We start from the raw sequence: 24,413 nt of genomic DNA on the forward strand, positions 1-24,413 counted from the left end.
GGTCAGGTCACTGATGGTAATACCATATTAAGATTTATCTTTACTTTTGCATTGACAAGCAGGGCAAATCACTGACAGACTCCACGGCGCTGCCTCACTACTGAGCATGTACATTAAGGGCAGAACAGATTTCTCAACTAAGATTATGTGCGCATGATCAGGATTTGCTTGCAGAAATTTCTGCAGCGTTTCTACACCTCTTGGCAGCAAAAACGCTGCAGAAAATCTGCAGCGTTTTTGACATGCGTTTTTTTCCAATGCATTGTATAGGAAAAATGCAGGGAAAACCGCAGGCAAAAATGCACAAAGAATGGACATGCTACTTCTTTTAACGCACATAAAATTCTGTAAGGAAAAATCCTGATCATGTGCACAGATCTTGCAAAATCTCAGAAAATGCAGCCATAAGGTTTGCAATGCATTTTTTCAAATATGAAAACATTTACATCACTTACTGCATTGTACTAATTAACCCAATTTATTATATACACTATCGTTCAAAAGTTTGGGGTCTTTTAGAAATTTCATTATTTTTGAAAGAAAAGCACATTTTTTTTCAATGAAGCTAACAATAAATGAATCAGAAATACACTCTATACATTGTTAATGTGGTAAATGACTATTCTAGCTGCAAACGTCGTTTTATTGCAATATCTACGTAGGTGTATAGAGGCCCATTTCCAATAACCACCACTCCAGTGTTTTAATGGTACATGGTGTTTGCTAACTGTGTAAGATGGCTAATGGATATTTAGAAAACCCTAGAAAACCCTTGCACAAGTATGTTAGCCCACCAGAAAATGATTTGGCTGATTTGAGAAGCTATAAAATTGACCTTCCTTTGAGCTAGTTGAGAATCTGGAGCATTACATTTGTTTGTTCTATGAAACTCTCAAAATGGCCAGAAAAAGAAAACTTTCATGTGAAACTCGACAGTCTATTATTGTCATTAGAAATGAAGGCTATTCCATGCGAGAAATTGCCAAGAAACTGAAGATTTCCTACAACGGTGTGTACTACTCCCTTCAGAGGAGAGCACAAACAGGCTTTAATCAGAGTAGAAAGAGAAGTGGGAGGCCCCGCTGCACAACTGAGCAACAAGACAAGTACATTTGAGTCTCTAGTTTGAGAAATCGACGCCTCACAGCTCCTCAACTGCCAGCTTCATTAAATAGTACACGAAAAAAGCCAGTGTCAACGTCTACAGTGAAGAGGCGACTCCGGGATGCTGGCCTTCAGGGCAAAGTGGCAAAGAAAAAGCCATATCTGAGACTGGCTAATAAAAGGAAAATATTAATATGGGCAAACGAACACAAACATTGGACAGAGGAAGACTGGAAAAAAGTTTTATGGACAGGCGAATCAAAGTTTGAGGTTTTTGGATCACACAGAATAAGACGCAGAACAACTGAAAAGATGCTGGAAGAGTGCCTGACGCCATCTGTCAAGCATGGTGGAGGTAATGTAATGGTCTGGGGTTGCTTTGGTGCTGGTAAAGTGGGAGATTTGTACAAGGCAAATTGGATTTTGCATAAGGAAGGCGATCACTCCATTTTGCAACGAAATGCCATACCCTGTGGACAGCGCTTGATTGGAGCCAATTTCATCCTACAACAGGACAAGGACCCAAAGCACACCTCCAAATTATGCATGAACTATTTAGGGAAGAAGCAGGCAGCTGGCATTCTATCTGTAATGGAGTTACCAGCGCAGTCACAAGATCTCAACCCCATTGAGCTGTTGTGGGAGCAGCTTGACAGTATGGTACGCAAAAAGTGCCCATCAAGCCAATTCAACTTGAGAGAGGGGCTTCAGGAAGCATGGGGGGAAATTTCTCAAGATTACCTCAGCAAATTAACAGCTAGAATGCCAACGGTCTGCAATGCTGTAATTGCTGCAAATGGAGCATTCTTTGACGGAAGCAAAAGTTTGAAGGAGAAAATTATTCTAATAAAAATCATTATTTCTAACCTTGTCAATGTCTGGACTATATTTTCGATTCATTTTGCTCATTTGATACATAAAAGTATGAGTTTTCATGGAAAACACAAAATTGTCCGGGTGACCCCAAACTTTTGAACGGTAGTGTATTTTAGGAGTCTGTCCTTTTTATACCGACTCCACCAAAATGGACACGGATTCAACAGCCCTGTTAATGACCAGGCTCAGTGGAGGCCTTTTTGCAAGACAAGATGACTATTCAGTGATATCATTTTCCTTTACTTACAACTTTTTTATAGCGTTTATAGCTTTTTTTAATCTTGAAAAAAAAAGTTAAAATGTTGCCTTTTTATTGTGTGCACTGTACAGGTTAAATAGTGTTAGTTTTATAGATCAGATCGTTCTGGATGCAGCAGTTTTATATAATGTTTTCATAATGTTTTTTATTGGCAATACATTTTTACTTTTTTTAAATGTATTTATACAAAGTTATTTTTAAAGTGAAACAGTCCCACTATGGGAACTGAACACTGAATAACATATCTATGAAGATGTTACACAGGTTGGGAGACCTACATCCAGCTCAGCCATTGTGGTCTAATCTCAGTCCGATTATTGCGGTTGTCTAAAAGCACCCCAACATGGAGGTCTGTTAGACTTTGAGATCTGGCAGGTATGGTGGCTCATTAGGCCCTGCAATAAGCAGCCATTGAAAGAGTTAAACAGCTGGGATCAGTGCTGTCACTGACCACAATTGTAGCTGCAGGAGCTCAACTGTTTGTTAAGCAGAGTCCCTGCCAGAGGTTGCACAGGCACTGCTACGGTAACCCCCCCTAATCACCATGGCATACCTGTAAGTCGTAATGCTAGAACATCTTTATGTGAAATATGTGAAATATGGGAAGGGGTTAAAGAGTAATAGTCATTTTAATTTTTATTGCATAAATTAACTATATATGAAAATAAAAATTTTGTAATTAGCTTGGAGGACTCTGCTTCTTTCTACTTGTGAATTGATCTATCATTCTCAAAATTCTTAATTCAAAAATGGTAAAATCTGTGTTCAGTGAAGACAGATTTTTAAAATAACTGCTACAGAATCTTATCAGTAGTAACTCCTCTTCTATGCGGCGGGCAGGAGGGCGGAGCTAGAAGCAGAGTTGCTGCCTCCTCCTCAGTCAGGACCTACTGACGTAACTGCATTCCAGAGGGGAAATGCATATCGAGGTTTCAGTGTGCCTCATTTAGTGACCAGGATTAAGGTATTATTGAGAGGCTGTGTGTGTTTTGCCATTTTGTATAAAATAGATTATATTAGATAGCTTCATTTTCTAATCAGAACTGTCATTACATAACTTTTTTCATACTCTGTGCAATCACCAGACTGTCATACTAATTGATACAAATATGCAATAAGCACCTTCTAGTGGCTTGAGAAAGTATTAACCGCCCCCCCCAGCATTTTTCGTGTTTTGCTACCTCACAACCTGGAATTTCACTTTTTTCGATGGCTTACATCAATTCATGTAAAGAACATGCCAACAACTGATCATTTGTCCCATTTGGTATTTCCTTCACACAAAAAAAACAAAAATAACTGAAAACTTCAGTGTGCATAACTATTTATCCCTCTAAAGTCAGTACTATGTAGAGCCTCCTTTTGTGGCAATTACAGCTGCAAGTCACTTTGGATAAGTGAGCTTTCCACTGGGATTTCTCCCCATTCCTCGAGGTAAAACTGCTCCAGCTCCTACAAGTTCGATGGTTTCCTCTGGTGAACAATCTTCAAGTCTGACCACAGATTCCCAACTGGATTAAGGTCTAAGCTTTAACTAGGCCACTGCAAACATTTCCCCATGAAACCACTCGAGTATGCTTTGGGTCATTGTCTTTTTGGAAGGTGAACATCTGTCCCAGTCTCAAATAACTGGACAGACTGAAACAGGTCTTGCTCAAGAATCTATTTCATACCATCTATTTTCCCTGTCCCTGCTGCCGAAAAACATCTCCACAGTATGATGCTCCCATTACCAGCTGTGTTGGTTTGGCGCCAGACAGTGTTTACCTTGGTGGCCAAAAATTACATTTTGGTCTCAATTGACCACAGCACACTCCTCCATACATTTGGGGAGTCTTTCACATCTCTTTTGGCAAAATCAAAACGAACCTTACAATTTGGTGTGTAAGTAAATGCTTTTTTTGACCACTTTCATAAAGGCCACCTCAAAAGAGTATACAGATTATTTTGGTCCTATGGACTAATACTCCAGTCTTTGCTTGGGAACTCTGCAGCTCCTTCGGGGTTACCTTTGGTCTCTGTACTGCCTGTTTAATGCCCTCCTTGGCCAGGCTGAGAGAGGGCAGCTCTCTCTTGGCAGGTTTGTTGTGGTACAATGTGCTTTCCATTTGATAATGGATTTGATGGTGCTACGAAGGATCAGAGATTGGGTTGTTTTTTTTTTGCTTAGAATCCAATCCTGACTTGTACTCCTCAACTTTGCCCCTGACTTGTTTAGAGATCTCCTTAGTCTTCATGGTGTTTGATTAGTGGTGCCTCTTAATGGTGTTGCAGCCTCTGTGGCCTTTCAGAAAAGGATTGCACACCGGTGGACTTCCTTTCATTAAGCATGTGACTTATGAAGGTAAATGCTTGCACTAGAAATTTTTAAGGGCTTAAATCGCAAAAGGGGTGAATACATATACACATGCCAATTTTTAGCTATTTTCTCCCATAAATTTCATGTATGTCTATTTTTCTCACTTTACCAACTTAGACTATTTAGTGCTGATGCATCACACAATATCGGATTTCGAAAATATTTAAACACCAGTTATGATGTAACAAACTAGGTTAAAAGTCAAGGGGATTGAATACTTTCACGAGCCACAGTATATGAATCCAGTGCTTTTTTGTGGTTGACATGCTGCTGGGCACATATGTACTTGTCACCCTGTGCATATTTGGGTTATATTTTGTTATGATGTGTCCATTGTATTACTAGCATGTTCTTTGTGAGGCACTAGCCAACAGTGTCTATAAGAGTTTCCCTTCTTTTTGCCCTTGATAGTTTTTTTTTACAAAAACGTTTTGTGGTTATATGACTTGATTATTTTTGTATTTACTGTATTTTATTGCTAACAATTACTAAATTATGTTTACATCTAATAGATACATGCATATCTGCATGTTCTTGATAATCCTTATACATATGCAAGTTCCTTAAGTAGCAGATATTTTTACATTGTTATGAGGGTATATTTGTTTTATATTCCTCTGGTCTTAATGTCTGGAAAATATTATAATTTCTAAAATCTAAGTTACTCATCGGTAATGAGATTTTGCAGAGTCCATGACAGCACCACCTGAGAGAGGATCTGCCCATCCAAGACAGAAAACCCACTGACCTAAAAAGGGCAGCACCTCTCCCCCTGCATCAGTTGGGTTACAGAGTATTAGAGGACCGCCAAATAGTTATATGCACATATCTACATCAATCACCACACAATCTAAATCACTTAACTTAAATAGTGCACCCACATCTGGCAATAGGCAGGGGGGTGGGGGAGTTGGGATATAAAAGGTGCAGTCATGGGCTCTGGAAAATCCCATTACCAGTGAGTTGCTTACATTTTTCCTTTCACCCATGACACCACCTGAGATTTAGAGAGAAAACAATCCACCTTAGGGAAGGACCAATGATTGCCCAACCCTTCTAGAATCATAGAATGTTAAGAGTTCAAAGGGACTTCCAGGGTCATAGTGTCCAACCCCCTTGCTCAATGCAGGATTCACTAAATCCTCTCAGACAGATGTCTGTCCAGCCTCAGTTTGAAGACTTCCATGGAAGGAGAACTTTCCAGCTCTCGTGGCAGCCTGTTCCACTCATTGATCACCCTCACTGTCAAAGTTTTTTTCTAATATCTAATCTGTATCTTCTCCCTTTCAGTTTCATCCCATGGCTTCTCGTGTTTCCATGTGCAAATGAAAATACAGCTGATTTTTCAATGTCTTTTTTAAAATATGGTGCCCAGAACTGAACACAATATTCCAGATGAGGTCGGACCAAAGAGGAGTAGAGGGGGATAATTACTTCACATGATCTAGTCTGTATGGTTCTGTAAATGCAATCTAGAATTGTGTTTGCCTTTTTTGCTGCTGCATCACACTGTTGACTCATGTGCAGTCTGTGATCCATTAGTATACCCAAATATTTTTTCACACGTGCTGTTGCTTAGCCCCATTCCTCCCATTCTGTATAAAGCTTTTTTTTACGTTTTCTTGCCCAGATGTAGGACTTTTCATTTCTCCCTGTTAAAAACCATTCTGTTAGTTGCTGCCCACAGTTCCAGTTTGTTTAGATCTTTTTGAATCCTCTCCCTTCTCTAGTATTAGCTATCCCTCCCAGCTTTGTGTCATCAGCAAATTTAATAAGTTTACCCTCAATTCCTTCATCTAAATCATTGATAAAGATGTTGAAATGTTGAACAACACAGGGCCCAGGACAGAGCCTTGTGGTACCCCACTTGAGACATTCTTCCAACTGGATGTGCAATCATTTATTACCACTCGTTGGGTCCAATTACTAAGCCAGTTATGAATCCACCTAACAGTTGCTTTGTTCATTCCATAGTTGGTAATTTTTTTTCAATAAGGAAGGTATGATACACTTTGTCAAATGCTTTGCTGAAGTCAAGATATACCATGTCTACTACATTTTCCTGATCCACCCAGTCAGTGATTCTATCATAGAAGGAAATTTAGTCTGACATGACTTCGTTACAAACCCATGTTGGCTCTGGTTAATCACTTTATTCTCATAAAAGGTACTTGCATACATGTTTAATAATTTGTTCAAAGATCTTTCTTGGTATAGAAGTAAGGCTCACAGGCCTATAGTTCCCTGGGTCTACCTTCTTCACCTTTTTGAAGATAGGTACAGCATTTGCTCTTCTCCAGTCTTCTGGGACTTCTCCTGTTCTCCAACAGTTTTCAAAGATTATGGAGAGTGGATCAATAATTTCCTCTGCCATCTACTTCAGTGCCCTAGGATGTAATTCATCTGGACCTGGAGACTTGAATTCATTTGTTAGCCAAGTGTTCCCTCACTATCTATGTTTATAGATTGATCTTCACTCTATTATAGAAGGAATAGAAGAATCCACACAATTGATGCTACATTTACTTTGAGAGAAAACAGATGCAAAATAGGAATTTTAAAGTTCTGTTTTCTCAGCATCATTTTTTACCACTTTACCATTGTCATTCTGTAAAAATCCTATAGCATCTTTGACTTGACATACCCCCAAAATCCTCTATTATTGCTTTTGACATCTCTTGCAAGCCTTAATTCATTATCAGCTTTAGCTAATCTGATGCGTCCCCTGCAGGTTCTGTAGACCGCATTATATTCTTTAGATATGCCTCCCTCTTTCAATTTGATAAACACATGCTAAAAAGGAAGAAAGAAATGTTTAAGTTCTGTGTTCATCCATCCTGGTTTCCTTAAGTGCTTCCTATTCTTCCCTCTTTTGTTAACGATTGTGCTTCGAGAATTTCATTTTTCAAAATTTCCCATCCTTCCTGGACATTTCAGTCTTTAAAGGACAAGCCATTGGATCCCTCCTATCCTCTGAGTCCCTTTAAACCTGCCTTTCTGAAATCCAAACTTGACGTCTGACTCTTCACAGGTCTTCCTCCTCTAGTTATGCAAAATTCTATGATCGTATGATCGACGGCTCCTAGGGTCCCAGTCACCCTTACCTCCTCAACCATTTCCTCCCTATTTATGAGGATTAGATCCAAGGTAGCAGATCCTCTTGTACTCTCTTCTACCTTTTGGAAGATAAAATTGTCAACAACAGAGGATAAGAATTTGTTGGACCTGTTAGTTTTGCCTGAGAGAGATCCCCAACAAATGTCTGGATAGTTGAAATCTCCCATGATCACATCATCATATTTTTAAAGGTTAAATCAGCAGAGGAGGATAAATCCAGCCTATATTGTCTATAGAAGGTTGAAGGAGAGGACCAAGTTGCTGCCTTACATATTTGGTCAATACCTCCACCTTCTGTGCCCAAGAGGTTACGATTACTCGATTGGAATGAGCTCTTATACTTTCTGGAACAGACATGTTACTAGCAGAATAAGCTGCCTTAATGGTTTCCCTAATCCACCTCGCTAGGCCCTTGAGATTTTAAACCCTTTCATAGCCCCCTGAAGACACAAACAATGTATGCATGTATTTAATTAGGACCCTTCTAACATCCAGCGTGTGGAACAGTTCCTCCCTTGGGTTTTTCAGGGTTATCACAAAAGGAGGGAAGTATAATTTCTTGACTCCTATGGAATTTCCTAGCCACTTTAGGTAGATGGGATAGTTTTGAGAGCCGATCCTGCCTGTCTTCAAAAACCTGAGTAAATGGGGGGTGGAAATAGCCTGAGTATCGCTATCTCTACAAGCTGATGTTAACCCCACTAGGATTACGGCCTTTAAAAAGGTGAGATTTTTAATGGATAGTTCCTGCAAGGGCTCTAAGGAACTTTTGGCAAATGCTTCCAATACCAAGTTCAATTCCCAGGGAGGAATCTTTGGACTAGGGATTGGTTTGGACCTATCACAAGACTTAATAAACCTAGTTATCAGTGTATTGGCTAGAGCCGAAACCTGGACCTTAAGGGTGCTAGTACTCCAACTCTTTTTGGAGAAATTCAAAGAAATTTTATCAGAACTTTTCTACCCAGTTTCTCCCCTGAACTAAACAAACTTCATCCAAGTTCTACCATATATCCTTGTAGTCATTGGTTTCCTGCTCTTAACATAAAAGGAGTTTTTCCTAGCATTTAGTATCTACTCTTAAATGACCTCTCAAATTCCAGGCAGGCTCGCTCCCCGCAGTGTACTGAGCTGCCAGGACCTGCGGTGACGTCAGCGATCAGCTGATGCTCACATGACCTCCCCCGTAGGAGCATTCTCAAGAATGCTCCCACGGTAGTTAGCTCACCGTGGCTCATCAGCTGATGAACCCCAGTGACCTCCTGCAGCAATGTATACTGACAGGAGTTATTTTAGACTCCTTGTCAGTATACATTGCTGGCTTCTACAGCAGTGACCTCAGTGATTGCTGATGTCACTGCTGTAGAAGTGGCACGGATTGTCGAGGGACATCAAGCGGTGATCGTGGACTGGGTCATTGACGGCGGATGGGTGAGGGATATGCTTGTTTTCTTGTTTTTTTAACTTTGTCAGAAGATCGATGGCTTCGGAGGCGTCCAATAAAGTTTTTTTTTTTTTTTAAAAAAAAAAACATGTTTTTTTTATTTCATAACAATACTTTATTCTGGCTGTGTATTTATTGAAAAGTCTTCTAGATGCCCTCCATTACTAACCTGGGCTTCACGTCAGCCGCCAATACAAGGATGACGTGAACCCCAACCCCATTACCCCACTGCCACCGCTACAGGGCAGTGGGAAGAGCAAGCCTAAGAGCCAGATTTGGCGCATCTTATGGATGCGCCATTTCTGGGACTGTTAGGGGGTGACATTAATAGCTGTGGAGGGGGCTAGTATCCCCCTCCGCTAGTATCAAAGGCTATACTAGACAGGCCGTAGCTGTCTAGTTTAGCCTTTGCTGGTTAGATTTTATAGGGGGACCCCACATCAATTTTTTTCTGGGGTCCCTCTGTAGTTTAGCCAGCAAAGGCTAAACAAACCGCTGTGGGCTGATATTAATATCCAGGGAACATTGTTGGCTAATGGCCCCTTCCCCGGCTACCAATATCAGCTCCTAGCGGTCGGCTTTCCCTCTGCTGGTTATAAAAATGATGCGGGAGCCACACCAAATTTTTTTTTCTAAGTTTCAGGCTCTGTGCCCACGATCTGGACGCAGCTGCGCTTTGGACGCATATTTTTTGCTGCATCCAAAACATTGCATTCTATTGAATGCAGGTAAATCCACGTATTCACTGAATCATGCGTAGTTACCGCATTCTATACTTTCTAGTGGTCAAATTTCTGTTACAGACACTAGCGACTCCGCCAGAGAATTTGACATGCTGCGGTCCTGAAAGACACGCTGCATGTTCGTGTCCACGGGTGATATGCAGCCTCTGATACACGCATAGTGGACATAGAATTTCTAGAGATGCAATCCACTATGCTGTAACATCTGGACGCTGCGGGGTTTGATGCTGTATAAACACGCAACGTCAAACCTGCAGCAGCTCCTGACCGTGGCCACCTACCCAAACTCACCCGCAGCATGTCAATTTCTGTCGTGGACACGCCAGGCTCCGCTGCAGATTTTGACCGATTGAAGTGTCATTATATGCGGTGGATTCACATGTACCGACAACATAAGTGCGGCATTAGAACACTACGTTTTGGACGCAAGAAAAATATGTTGTGTCCAAAGCGCTGCTGAGTGCTGATCGGGGGGACGTAGCGGCTAACGAACCAGCTGTGAGATGTTAATTATGGCCAGGGACCATTTTTGCCTAATGGCACCTTCCCAGGCTAAAATTAGCAGCTCACAGAAGCTGCATAAATTACATGAATAGAAATGCTAACAAAGACTGGGTGAATGGGACTAGCTGACACCAGCTCTTTTGTTTGGTTATGACAAAGTGTCAGACCTTTTCATGAGCAAAGTTAATTAAAGTAAAGAGTTAAATAAACACAGACAGCGTAAACACTTTATTTGAAATACAACAGACCCATTCTTTAATCATTTAAATGAACCAATATACTCACCCCAGTTCTGATGGTAATCCAAGGGTTTAAGCAATGTCCCACCAAATAACTTTTTTAGCTCCAAAAAGCATTCATTGATGTACAAAAATGCTGTAAAAATACGCATCAAAAACGCTTCAATAACGCGTGAAAAACGCATGTGAAATCTGCATGCGTTTTTTCTGCCAGGGAGAGGCAAAACCGCTCAAGAAATTTCTGCTTCAAATCCGCATCGTGCGCACATAGCCCAAGTCACGAGAAAAAAAAAACTGCATGAGATTTCTGAAATCTCATAGCTTTTGCTGGTACTGTAAAAAGCAGCTTTTAATTTGCATTAAAAAAAAAATGCAGCAAAAACCCAACGTATAAACATAGCCTTATGCTTAACCACAATAACAGAGCGTCTGTTACCAAAGAAAGATTTATGGTTCCTTCTAAATGCCCTCCTAACTGCCAGGTATGACGTTGGGCCCATAATACTGTTGGAATGCATGAGGTCAGGGTTCTTAATAAGGGCATTGCCCTCCTGAGAGTCATAATCAGTCTGTTTACTGCGGAGTAAACTACAGACATTACTTTGTGCTTCTTTCCCTCCGGTAGAAAGCATGTCGGCCTTGTCAAGTCCAATATAAGACCCAGAAAGGACTGAACCCTTAATGGTCTTAGTCTTGATTTTTATCATATTCAGCAACCAACCCAACTCTTCTAAAATAGCTCTGACTCTTACAAGTTGATTGTTGCAGTGCTTCACTGACCTTCTCACAACCAAAAAATCATCCAGATATGGGATGATCAGTATCTTGCTCTCAAAGAGGAGCAGTCATCTCCAAAATAATCTTGGTAAAAACCCTTTGTGCCATAGACAGACCAAAGGGTAAGGCTCTGAACTGGAAAGGTCTTAAGTTCCCTTTTATGGCTAGAGCCACCTTACGAATTTTTGGTGAGCTGCATGTATAGGAACATGGTAGTAGGAGCTTTTTAGATCCAGAACCACCATGTAGCAGCCTGGAAATGGGAGTCGTGTGGCAGTTTTTATGGACTCCATCTTGAAGGAACAATGACCCAAACCAGTTTAGACCCTTTAAATTGGTAATAGTCCTGTTTTTTTTAAATCAAGAAGGGGGGGGGGGTAGAATCTCCCTGCCTTCTCCTCGTGTGACTTCCTGCCAGATGTTACCATAAGGGTTTTTTGAGGGATCAAACGAAGTTCCAGCTTCAGGCCTTTAGTTTTCGACTATATATCTCCTGGCCAGCACTTGAGCCATAAAGCTCTCCTAGCCGCATTAGAGACCTGCTGACCTCCGCACTAGTCTCACGAGTCCACTGAGGCATCTGCCAGAAAGGCAGCTGCCCCCTGTACTTATGGTCAGGCCTGGGAGCTTTATCCAGCCGCTGCTTCATTTTGAGGCCTCCCATCAAGGACAGGAAACCAAAAGATGCGGAGGGAGAGGTCCCACCTTTTAATTTCAGTGGGTTTCCTGTCCTGGATGGGCGGATCATCTCAGGTGGTGCAGTCAGGGGTGAAAGGAAAATATGTAATATTTGCATGGCAGTGGTAGAATATCTACTAAAAATGGTCAGAAGGCTACCATATATGAAGGCTTGTATTTTCTTAGTTTCAGCATTAGTGCAAATACCAATTCGATATATTTCAGTTCTGCATTCTGAGCCATCATGACTGTGCCCTCAATCCAACAGGAGATGAAAACAAGTCCATTTGATTTAATTTATAGAAATGTCCATCAAAACAACCATTCAAGTACTTTGATATTTTTAGTAATGGAGTGATTAAAAGCTAAATGTCTATTCCCAAAAAGCAGTTAATTTCCATTCTATTTAAGTGTTATTCTCAAAGCCACTCATGTCCTTTATATTTATTTCTCAGCCGCTGCCAAAGACTTTTGATCTTGAAAAGCCCACAAGCATTGCGAAAGTAACCTTTATAAAACTAATCTCTTATTAACTGCAGAGCCACAGAGTATAGCAACTGGCATTCTTTACATAAACCCCAAACAAAAAAATAGAATCCAATGATACCTTCTACAATAACTCCCTTCCTTCTTCCTTCATATTTTACCTCCCTGTTCTGTATGATACTAAAGCAGTCCAGCACATAATTTCAGAATTTACTATTTAACCACTAAATTCTGTAAATCAGATGCAAGGAGTGAAAAAGAATTGGGAAGAAAACTTGGTCACTAATCTATATACATTAAAACTGTCCTTTTTATAGCTATTGTCTCAAACAATCAACCAATCATGACATACTAAAATGATTTGAATGTATTCAGTAAGAGGGGAAAAAAAAACACACATGTACCTCAAATAAGCATTAATGTGTATACATACCTGGTGTTATAGTCTATAATTTCGTTATCTGGCTTAACAAAGGTGTCATAAACCACCTGTAAACTAGGATCGACCACAGTGACTCTGGCAAGTTCCAGACCTTGAGTTGTGTAACACTATATATGATATATATAAAAAAAAAACAAAAAAAAACCAAACAATTAAACCCCATAAAAAAAACTATTTTAAAGTCCTTTGATTTTTAATTACCATTTCACAATCCACAGAAAATATTCCGCGATTTCCATCTGAGGGTTGAAGTTTGTCAAACGTCTTTATAAATCCATCAAGATTTTCTCTTTGGCCATCATGCACATGTAGCTTTACGGAAGAGAAAAAAAAAATATGCTGAGAAGTGTTTAAAGCGCACCTGTCAGCAGGATTGTGCTCAGTAAACTACATACACTGTCAGGTGGATGACATTACACTGATTAAAATGATAACTTGGATGATGAAATCCATCCTGTGGTTCTCTTTTAATCTTTATTTTCAGTTTTGAGCTAATGATCTTCTGGTGCTTCAGGGCAGGCCTGTGAAGAGGGGATCTTATCTGGTGCTTGCTTAACTATTCACTTTCTGCATTTTGGACAGGTCACTGATCCTTCAGTGACCAGCCTCCTATTTTATATACTGCATATGTAATTCTGTGGTTCAAATGAAGAAATTTACATGCAGCAAAATGGCCCCGCCGCCCGCGCACTAGCATCTCTCGTTTGCTGAGAGATGCTACTGCGCAAGCGCGGCTGGCGGTGTCATATTGCTGCAGGCAATTTTTTTTCGCTCCAATAAAATGGCGCCGCTTGCGCAGTAGCATCTATCAGCAAGTGATAGATGCTACTGCGCAAATGCCATTTTGCTGGAGGAAAAAAAAATTTGGCTGCAGAAATTAAGTGCTGTCGGCCACGCTTGCGCAGTAGCATGTCTCTTTACTCTACGAGAATCCAACAAATGTCAGTCCACTATTTCATCCTTCTCTGCTCGATTTCTAAAACTTAACATGGACAAAACAGAATCATCTTTCCCTCATTCCACTCAACCCCCCAACAGACTTATCCATCAAAGTCAATGGCTGCTCACTCTCTCCAGTCCCGCAAAATCGCTGCCTTGGAGTAACCTTGGACTCTAATGTCTTCTTCAAATCACATATCCAAGCCATTTCCATCTGTTGCTAATTCAAACTCAAAAATATCTCCTGGATCTGCACATTCCTTAACCCTTTCGCAACCTTGGGTTTTGTCGTTTTTGCTTTTTCGTTTTTTGCTCCCCTTGTTCCCAGAGCCATAGCGTTTTTATTTTTTGGTCAATATGGCCATGTGAGGGCTTATTTTTTGCGGGACAAGTTGTACTTTTCAACGCCATTACTAGTTTTACCATATCATGTACGGGAAAACGGGAAAAAAATTCCAAGTGCTGTAAAATTGCAAAAAAAGTGCAATACCACAGTTTTTTATTTATTTTTTTTACCACGTTCACTGAATGCTAAAACTGACCTGTGATTCTTATTCTACAGGTCATTACGAGTTCATAGACACCAAACATGTATAGGTTTTTTTATATTTAAGCGGTGAAAAAAAATTCCAAAATTTGGTAAAAAAAAAAAAAAAAAAAGCGCCATTTTCCGAGACCTGTAGCGTTTCCATTTTTCGTGATCTGGGGCTGGGTGAGGGCTTATTTTTTGCGCGCCGGGCTCACGTTTTTATTGATAACATTTTGGTGTAGATCCGATGTTTTGATCGCCCGTTATTGCATTTTATTGCAATTTTGCGGCGACCAAAAAACGTAATTCTGGCGTTCAGAATTTTTTTCTCGTTACGCCGTTTACCGATCGGATTCTTTTTTAATATTGATAGATTGGGCGATTCTGAACGCGGCGATACCAAATATGTCTATGTGGGGTTTATTTTTTATTATTTTATTTTGAATGGGGCAAAAGGGGGGGTGATTTAAACTTTTATATTTTTTTAAAAACTTTTTTTTTTTCCCCACTTACTGCATGCTTCAATAGTCTCCATAGGAGACTAGAAGCAGCAGTTGTCTGATCGGCTCTGCTACATACAGGGGACCAGCAGATCCCCTGCATATAGCAGAATTGGTCCTGTGCTATGAGCGCCGACCACTAGGTGGTGCTCATAGCGACCAGATCAGGACAACCACTGGCGTCTGCTGCAGACCCTGGGTTGTCATGCACGCCCATCGGTGACCCGCGATCAAGTGACGGGGTCGCCGGTGGGCGGGGCTTAGGACGCGCTTCCAGGAAGTGCGCGTTAAATGCCGGTCAGAGATTGACAGCGGCATTTAACAGGTTAACAGCCGCGGGTGGATTGCGATTCCACCCGCGGCTGTTGAGAGGCACATGTCAGCGGTAAGAATCAGCTGACATGTGCTCCGTTCAGTGAGGGCTCAGCGCAGCAGCCCTCACTGAACGGGCAGTACGCAAATGTGCGTACTAATACGGCATGGGCTCTAAAGGGGTTAACCAAGAACCTGCAAAAACACTAGTATATGCCCTTATCTCCCACCTTGACTACTCAGGATGACGCACCCCCTGGGCCATGGGGTACTCAGTAGCCGGGCTGGTCGGTGCTGGGGATGTTACGGTGGCAGTGACCCGGTCCGTGACCCAGGGCGGTCAATTAAAGGGAAAGTAAAAGGGGAATAAAGTTTTTAGAGATAATGTTCGTGATGCCACCTATGGTATGTGGCTATATGGGGGCCACCGCTGCGGTGCAGATCCACTGGAGCTGATGGTGATGCAGCAGAGTTGGTTCAGCTCTCCACAGGCAGAGCTTAGCTCCAGGGCAGTCAGGGCAGTAAATGATGAATTTTATGAGGTAGATGTTGCTGGTGTAGTGCAGGGCTGGTGATGGCGCAGCAATTATTCAAGGACACAGTGGGGTGCAGTCTTCAGGTTTTACTCACAGTTGTTCAAGATTCCAGGTTACAGTTACCAGTGTGTAACCGCCCACGTCGTCCTGAGTCCTCCGGGGTAGGGGTCCAGCAATCTCTCAGGCACCTCAGGAGCACTTAAACGGGACCCCGTTCTATGTACCTTTCCCGGTTGTCTCACTGAACTGGCTCTCACCCTCCTGCCCTGCGCCTCACAATCAGTGTCCCAAGCCAGTGGCCTAGGGCCTTGTCGAGCGACGTGCAGTCCCCTGGACCCTATGTGGCCACCTTTTCAGCAATGTAATTGTGGGTTTTGGCTGCAACACCTTGAAAATTCTGCAGCCTCCGGTTGGCTAGCTGAGCCTGGTTGTTCTCCACTAATTTTGGGGCCGGTCCCCTTCTGCAGCCTGATCCCTCCACGTCAGCGTGAATTCGTGCGCACGGGTGGCCTCTGCACTCGCTGCGCCCCTGGGATCCCTTCTGTCTTCCTGGAGCCCTCCTCACTGCTCCTCTCTCCTCTCCTCGCTCTCCTCCAGGGCCTCGCTCACTAAGCCAGACTCTCCTCACTCTACTGAACTCCTGCTCCAAGCACTGGAGCCAGGAGCATGGACCCTTCTGCACTGCTCTCCTGAGCAGGACTGGACCCTTCTAGATGTTTCTCTGTCTTTTATACCCTTTCTGTCTGTGCTCCACTGATCATCTTCCTCCACCCACTACATGGTTCCCCCTCTCTTCGTTCCCCCCCTTCCAGCCAGGGACAGGGCTCAGCAGTGGACAGGTGCATCTTGCCCCGCCTGCTGGTCTGGAGTGGGGTAGTGTTGGATGTAGGTGGGTGGGTCCCGGGTAGTACTCCCTCCTTACCCGAGAGTGGGGTACCACACCTCTGTCTGAGATGCAGTACCTTTGTGGCAACTGGATCCGCGGAGGCGCCACACAACCTCCTAGTTTGTGGCCTCCCCTCTAACACTCTCACCCCTCCAATCTATCCTAAATGCTGCTGCATGACTAATCCACCTGTCCACAGCTATTCCCCGGCCTCTCCTCTCTGCCAATCCCTTCACTGGATTCCAGTTCAGCGCCCTAAGCATGGCAAAGCCATCCACAACCTGTTTCTTCCATACATCTGTGACCTAGTCTCACGGTATTTACCTGCACGAAACCTCCAATCCTCAAGATCTCATCCTCTACTCCCCTCTTATCTCCTCTTCCCACAATCACATAAAATTTCTCCCGTGAATCTCCTACTGTGGAACTTTCTGCCCCAACATACTAGACTCCTGCCTACAGTGGAAACCTTTAAAAAGGAACCTGAAGCCCTACCTCTTCCGACAAGACTACAAGACAAGACCTGCAGTAAACCTTTTCCACCATACCGCTGCACGACCACGTCTACCCTCACCCAACCCTTTAGACTGAGCCCTCGCGGGCAGAGTCCTCTCTCCTCCTGTACCAGTCAGTGACTTATATTGTTCATGATTTTTGTACTTTATGTATACCCCTTACATATGTAAAAGTGCAATAAAGGACAATATAATAAATATGTACCAAAATAGCCATCTAAATAGAAATTGTCATTTAGAAGAGAAAAAAAAAAAAAAAGCTTATACAAGTATGCCTACAAGAAGAGGATTTTGCACACAATTCTAATCTAGAGGTTTGAACAGGTTGAATAGCTTGACAAAATATATATGGGAAAAATGCCAATTTTTTAAGTGTATGGTCAGTTTTAGGAATCGGCTCAAAACCAGACAATTTCAAAATGCCCATTTGATTGTAGATTTTTGAGGCAAGGGACATGGGTTAACCTGCACAATTGTTTGTTAGCACAGATATTCCCAGTGAAAAACAAAACATTAAAATATTAAATGTGAAGTTAGGAGAAATCTGTAGGCCAAACAAAACCAACTGACAGCTATGAGTTTTCTGTTCGCACAGACTATATTAAGTAAAAATATAACTTTATAAAAGAACAGTAAAAATAAATCTGCAATACTTGCACATAACGATTTACCTTTGCCATTTGACATCCTGGTGTTCCTACAGCCGCTTCACAACAACTGTAGCGTGTTTCCAATCCACCTGGGACTTTAATTTTAATCAAAAATATTAAAATCAGACCAGGTTATTTCAGCCTACAGCTTTAATCAATGTTATACTACTATAAAAGGAAAGCAAAGCTAACTTGCCTTTATGTCTCAAGACTCTACCAGAGTGAAAAGTACACTCTTCTTTACGTACATGTTTTCCTTGTGGCGTTACAGAATAGGTTTCTCCGCACCTAGAGCACACTCGTCTTAATGCTGTGATGAATAAAAAGTTTAAAACAATTTAAAACCCATCTTAAAATACTCCAACACCACAGTGAAAATCATACTGAACTTTGCTTACCATCACTTCCTATTATTTTAGTTACAGTGCAGTGAATTAGAGCACTACCAGGCTTATCAGGGTGAAGCCTGGGATATCCATTCTCCATTAACTGGTCTTCAGAGAGAAGATAGTCCTTAAGCAGGTTGTACAGCTCAGGACCAGCAAGTTCTGGAAAGCAAATGTATTAAAACTTTTTTTTGCCCCCTAAACTAATGCAATTACTAACAAATCAATGCATTCTACACAGATGTGTGTTGTTAATTGCACAAAGAATTATCCACTTTACCCTTGAAAGAAAGTTAATGTACATCTTCAATACATTAGTCTAAGGAAGTGGTACAAATATATCCCTGTCCTATTGTAATTTTACTAGTGATGAGTGAGCACTAAAATGCTTGAGTGCGCTGTACTCAAATTGAGCAGGTTGGATCCTCAGACGGGCTCAAGTAACTAGTATAATGCAAGTCAATGGGAATCTCTAGCATTTTTCTGGAAGAACCTAACAGAAGGGCTGGGGGAGGAGGAAAGTCACTGAAATGGATGGCAACAGCGCTCAAATGGATGAATGGGAACAGCATGGGGGAAGATACCTGGACACATCTGACTCCGAGGTCGCTGCTGTGAACAATGTCAGTATTACTCCACTTTTACAAACTTTAAAACCAAAGATGATAATGGATTTTACATGGAAAATGTTGGGAAACACGCTTTCCTGTATAATTACTTGTATATAAGGCAAAATTAAAAAGAAAAAAAAACACGCCCCCTCCACCCCTTAATAGCAGGGCCATCTCTCACCAGATTGCCTCGTCGCCTATGACTACTGCAGATGACATAGTAGAGGGGGAAATAAAACTATAACCACTGGTAGTCACCAGTAAATGTAATTGTAACATTATACTACCTTATCTGGGCTTGTGGTGTGACATGGTCAGACACATCCTGCTTCATTTATGAAGGAGGGACTCAAACTCACAAAGCCTATATGGACAATGCAAGAACTGCCAAAAATTAGAAGGAAGAGGAACTCTGATACACCCTGTATTAGACAAAGGAGGGCCTCAAATATTGTTAAAATCGTTAGGTGGTGGTACCAAACATTTACCTCGGGGGGATATACATACATGTACATAAAACTTGTAGAGGTAGGCCTCACGCACTGTAAAAATAATGCAGGGCATCAAACACACCCTGGTAAAATTATGAGCGAGGGCCACCTGTTTACCCTGTAAAAATGAGCAAGGGCCGCATGATAACCCTGTTGACATGGTGGATGAGGACAATAAGAAAAAGAAGAAACCATTTTTGGGTGGAAAGGGGTGCATGGGAATACACCAGAAAAAAAAATTTCTACTGGCTTTATGTTCCGTTGGCTTTATGATTGAGAAGTCTGGGCCAATTCAGGCCTTGTTCATTTTGATAAGAGTCAGCCTGTCCGCATTTGAACACAGGCTAAAGCGCCCAGCGTCGGACTGGCCCACAGGGACACCAGGAGATCGCACGGTGGGCCCGGGGTCCTCGGTGGGCCCCTGTGACGGATATAGTGGGGCCCTCCCACCGGTAACAGGTCCGTGATCTTTCTGACCATGGGCCTATCAGAGGCCGCTGCATGCCGGCCTCTGATGGGCCCGTCAGAAAGCATACCTTCCTCTTGATGGCTGCTGCCTCCGCCACCAGGAACATCTGCTCTCTGATATGCGCTGCGCACAGACGGCGCATAGCAGTGACGTTCAAAGGCGTCAGAGTTCGGCCTCTGATAGGCCGGCGGGCATTGAACATCACTGCTATGCGCCGGGCACCGACGTCGGTGCGCAGCACATAGCAGCGATGTGGAGATGCCCTCCGGCCGGCGGGCTGCTGACAGAGCGTGGCCTCCAATGGATCAGCGGCCTTGTCGCAGACCACGCGTCCAAGCCGTTATGAAGCTGCAGAGTATGCTGCCGTGGGAGCGCAGGAAGGTAAAAAGTTTTTATTTTTCCTATATGAATGGGGGGGGCGGATGGCATAGAGGCCCATGACGGAGGGGGCGGGATATGGCACACTGGGACCCATGATGAAGTGGTGGGGGGGGAATATGGCACACAGGGACCCATGATGGAGGGAGGCAATGACACATAGGGGCCCATGATGGAGGGAGGGCGGGGCGCGAGAGAGTGGATCACACATAGGGGCCCATGATGGGGGGTGATACGTACAGGCCCCGGATGGGTGTGGGGGGGGCAGATAAATGGGAGCCTTGGTTGGGGGATATTATTAAATAAAGGGGGCCAAGATGGGTGACAATTACAGTATGGGGGCCAGGAAGAGGTATTTGTCCCCACTTGCCACCATAGACTATTACTGTAGGGAACATTACTGCTGTAATAGAATTTACTTTTGAGGCTACTGTTCTCCATGGGGGAGTAACAAAAGGGGGGGTCCTGTTACTGTGCAGGGCGACGCTGTCGCTTTTTTTCTTCATCTGGTGTAGCGTAGAAATCAGGGAATAAGTGTGGAATGTGCTCTAGAAGTGATCAACTATTGATAAGTGTTATTTTCTGCAGCGACAAGTTCTGGATGGAAGAAGTGATCGCAGTCTGTGCCAGATGAAAAAGAAAAGTGAAGATGAAGAACTTCAACTAGAGACATCACTGGTGAGTCGGTGTATTACATGTAAATGCACACGATACAATGTATACAGAGCTCCTGCGTATAATGTCACTGGTGATCCCTGTATTACCTATACACTATACACTGTATACAGAGCTCCTGTGTATAATGTCATTGGTGATCCCTGTATTACCTGTACACTGACACTATATACAGAGCTCCTGTGTAGAATATCACCAGTGATAATATTTGTGTTATTAGTATTGTGTTTTTAATTCATGATCCTTATTGTAGTATTATTCGTTGACAGTGTAATGGTAGCATGTGGTCTGGTCATGGTATGGCGGTATTTGTTCCTTGTATGTGGTATTATTCGGTGACTATGTGGTGGAAATATGTGGTCTGGTCATGGTGTGACGGTACGTGTCCCTTGTATGTGGAGGTATTGGTCTTGGTATAGTTGAATGTGTTGTGTATGGCGGCCATTTGTTCTCTCTGATATCAATAAGAGGAAGATTCTTTATTTCCAATAGAGATTAATTGCTTTAATGTTTAACCCCTCCGTGTCCTGTGACTATTACACAGTAGCAAATATGCACTTAGCGAGGTTCTCCAGTGAAAACAAGTAATCACCTATCCTAAGGCCACGTTCACACGTTCAGAATTTGGTCAGTACTTTACATGAGTATTTGGAAGCCAAAACCAGGAGTGGGTGATAAATGCAGAAGTGGTGACGTGTTTCGATTATACTATTCCTCCGGTTGTTCCACTCCTGGTTTTGGCTTACAAATAAGTGATGTAAAATACTGAACGTGTGAACGTGACCTAAGGATAAGTTATTGATTAATGGGGGTCTGAATGCTGGGACCTGCACCTATCTGCAGAATGTGGAGCTTTTCTCCCCATTAGACTGGAGCTCATGTGCGACTTGACCACTGATCCATTCATTCCCTCAGTGGCTGTTCCTGTTTTTTTTTTTCTGGAAGCCCCAAAGAGAATGAATGAGGCCGCGGTCAGACGTCCCATCTGCTGCTGCATTTTAAAAAGGGGATAAAAGTGCCCTGTCAGGTATAAAAGTTACACATTTTTCTGATTGGTGCAGTTTTCAATGGTCAGATTACACTGATCAATAAGATATCTCCTACCTAACCTGTGATTCGGTGATAATTTGTTTTCATCAAAGAACCCCTGTAATATAAACTTCCGTAATCGTACATCCCAATTATAGCGGTGCACAGTAGATGTGTAGGAGCCTCATGTGATTTACAGTCGACACTCCACTATAACAGGGTTAACGGATAACAGGTATTTGCATATAGATGTAGGGTGGACCCCTAGGATCAATTCCTCCTGTGGGCCCCAGTCCGACCCTGAATGCGCCCATCAGTTATGCACCCCGCAGTACTAAAAACCTGCTCGGACAAAACGCTAGCAGCAGTTCAGTTCAGCATCTCCAAAGGCGTAGAGGGACAGTTCATGCTACGTGTCCAGCTTGGATACCCAATAGTTGTAAAAGGCACAGAGGATTCACAGAGGACGCAGATACGGTCGGCTTCAGCATCTTACAAAACTTTTCCCTCCTTGTCAGACTACGCCACGCCTCAGGGCCTGGGCACTGGGAGGGTCTAATGAAACTGGCCTAGACCTTTGATAGTGTTCCCCTGTCTCTGTTGGACCTGGTGTGTGTCTCCCTCGTCTCTCCTTCATGGTTGTCAAAGATTCTATGACCTCTGCCACCAGCGTTGTCAGATGGGAATTTTTGCACTAATTGTTCTACTAGGGCCTTCTGGTATTGCACCGTTTTACTATCCCTCTCTGCTGCAGGAAGGAAGGTCCAGAAGGGTGAACAACCAGTAATCAGTATTGGCAACAGGAAAGGCAGCGGGACAAAGTCAGCCATGTGTGCCAGCCTCCCAACAGGCAAGACTTCCCTGTCCCTATCAGGAGGGCAACTCCATCTCCTCCTCAGCTCATCCACGCTGAACAGATGGGATGAAGCTTGTGTGGGTTGCTCTGTATCGCAGGCAACCATCTCCTGTTCCTCCTCAATCACCCAATCCCTAATGAGATGAAGCTGGGCTGGGTAGTATCACCCCGTGTACTCTTCTTCCATCTTCACTTGGTTCACATGCAAAGCGTCCTCTAATTGTGAGCAGCGAGCAGTCGAGTAGACACAGAAGCGGTATGGTTATCACTCACCATCTTGGCTGATTCCTCAAAGTTTTGTAGAACCTCACAGATGTCAGACATATATGCCCACTCGTCTATTATGTGCAGAGGCTGACCGGAATACTGATGTTGTAGCCGGTATTCAACTACTGCCCTCTGCTGCTCACAAAGCCTTGACAACATATGTAATATGGAGTTCTGGCTGTGCTCACATCACACACCAGTCATGAGCTGGCACTTGTAAGCACTGCTGCAGCACTGCCAAACCAGAGGCAGCTGTAGGATACTTGAGGAAATGGGCGTACCTTTACAAGTAGCTCAGCAAATCTGGGTATGTTTTCAGAAACCGCTGAATCACTAAGTTGAGCACATCCGCCAGGCATGATACATGTGAGCTTGCCAAGCTTCAGAGCCACCACCAGGTTATAGCCATTATCACACACAACCATGCCTGGTTGTAAGTTCAGCGGAGAGAGCCACAGATCTGTCTGGTCTTTTATACTATTCCACAAGTCTGCAGCAGGGTGCGGTTTGTCACCTAAACAAATTAGTTTCAGCAGGGATGGGTGATTAGGATGGGTGATGAGGATGAGGATGGGTGATGAGGATGAGGATGGGTGATGAGGATGAGGATGGGTGATGAGGATGAGGAGGAGGAGGAGGAGGAGCTGGCAGAACTAGGGTCCAAAAAACCAAACCAACAGAAACCAACAAAAGTTGGGAAAACAGGGTACAAAACTAGAAACCAAAACCAAAGAAAATGACCCTAAAAAAATACCTTTAATAGTTTCTTCTATAAAAAGATACTCAATGGTACCTATGGAACAAAGTGTACACACAAGAACAAATATAAACTTCGATATACTACAGTTATCATACAAAGGGAGGGATGTAAGACAACGATCCAAAAATTGCCCTGGGTCACCCTAGTAGTAGATAATAGCCCACATAGAGGCCAAGTATACAGTTTACCCTAAGGGTTCGACTAATATCCCCACTCGTCAGTGGGTAAGGCTAAGCTATCCCTATATCCCCGTGTAACCAAAAGTGAAAGATAAGAATAAAAAATAATACATAAATTGCAAGGCGTCAAATACAGTAACAAGATGCCAGTCACATACAGTATCAAAAATGGACTAAATAAAAAATAGCCCCTTATAGATAGTAATCGACTATACAAAATAGACTTAACCAACTGTCGCCCGCAAAATGCCAATCACATACAGTATCAAAAATGGACTCAATAGAGAATAGCCCGTTACACGTAGCAATCACATAAACAAAAAAATGGGCTCAGTAAACTAACGTCCGTTTTTATGAGATATCAGCTAGTATTTGTTAGACATATAGCTAACGGGACCACAAGTCGCCTGGGATCAT

The 24,413-nt window shown here is 42.8% G+C and overlaps 1 protein-coding gene across 1 annotated transcript in view; it reads right to left on the bottom strand.

The window, feature by feature from the left end:
* Positions 1 to 24,413, bottom strand: part of LOC141228647 (RNA exonuclease 1 homolog) — a 195,430-nt gene that overhangs the window by 48,769 nt on the left and 122,248 nt on the right. Inside the window, exons 9-13 of the mRNA XM_073667344.1 lie at positions 18,294 to 18,443; positions 18,092 to 18,205; positions 17,917 to 17,990; positions 13,230 to 13,340; positions 13,020 to 13,135 (exon numbers count right to left, since the gene is read on the bottom strand). Coding sequence (XP_073523445.1) covers positions 13,020 to 13,135; positions 13,230 to 13,340; positions 17,917 to 17,990; positions 18,092 to 18,205; positions 18,294 to 18,443 — 565 coding nt within the window. The remainder of the gene's footprint in view (positions 1 to 13,019; positions 13,136 to 13,229; positions 13,341 to 17,916; positions 17,991 to 18,091; positions 18,206 to 18,293; positions 18,444 to 24,413) is intronic.

The sequence above is a fragment of the Phyllobates terribilis genome, unplaced genomic scaffold (assembly GCF_046119375.1).
Source record: "Phyllobates terribilis strain yellow unplaced genomic scaffold, ASM4611937v1 Scaffold_1__5_contigs__length_1240528914, whole genome shotgun sequence".
NCBI lineage: Eukaryota > Metazoa > Chordata > Amphibia > Anura > Dendrobatidae > Phyllobates > Phyllobates terribilis.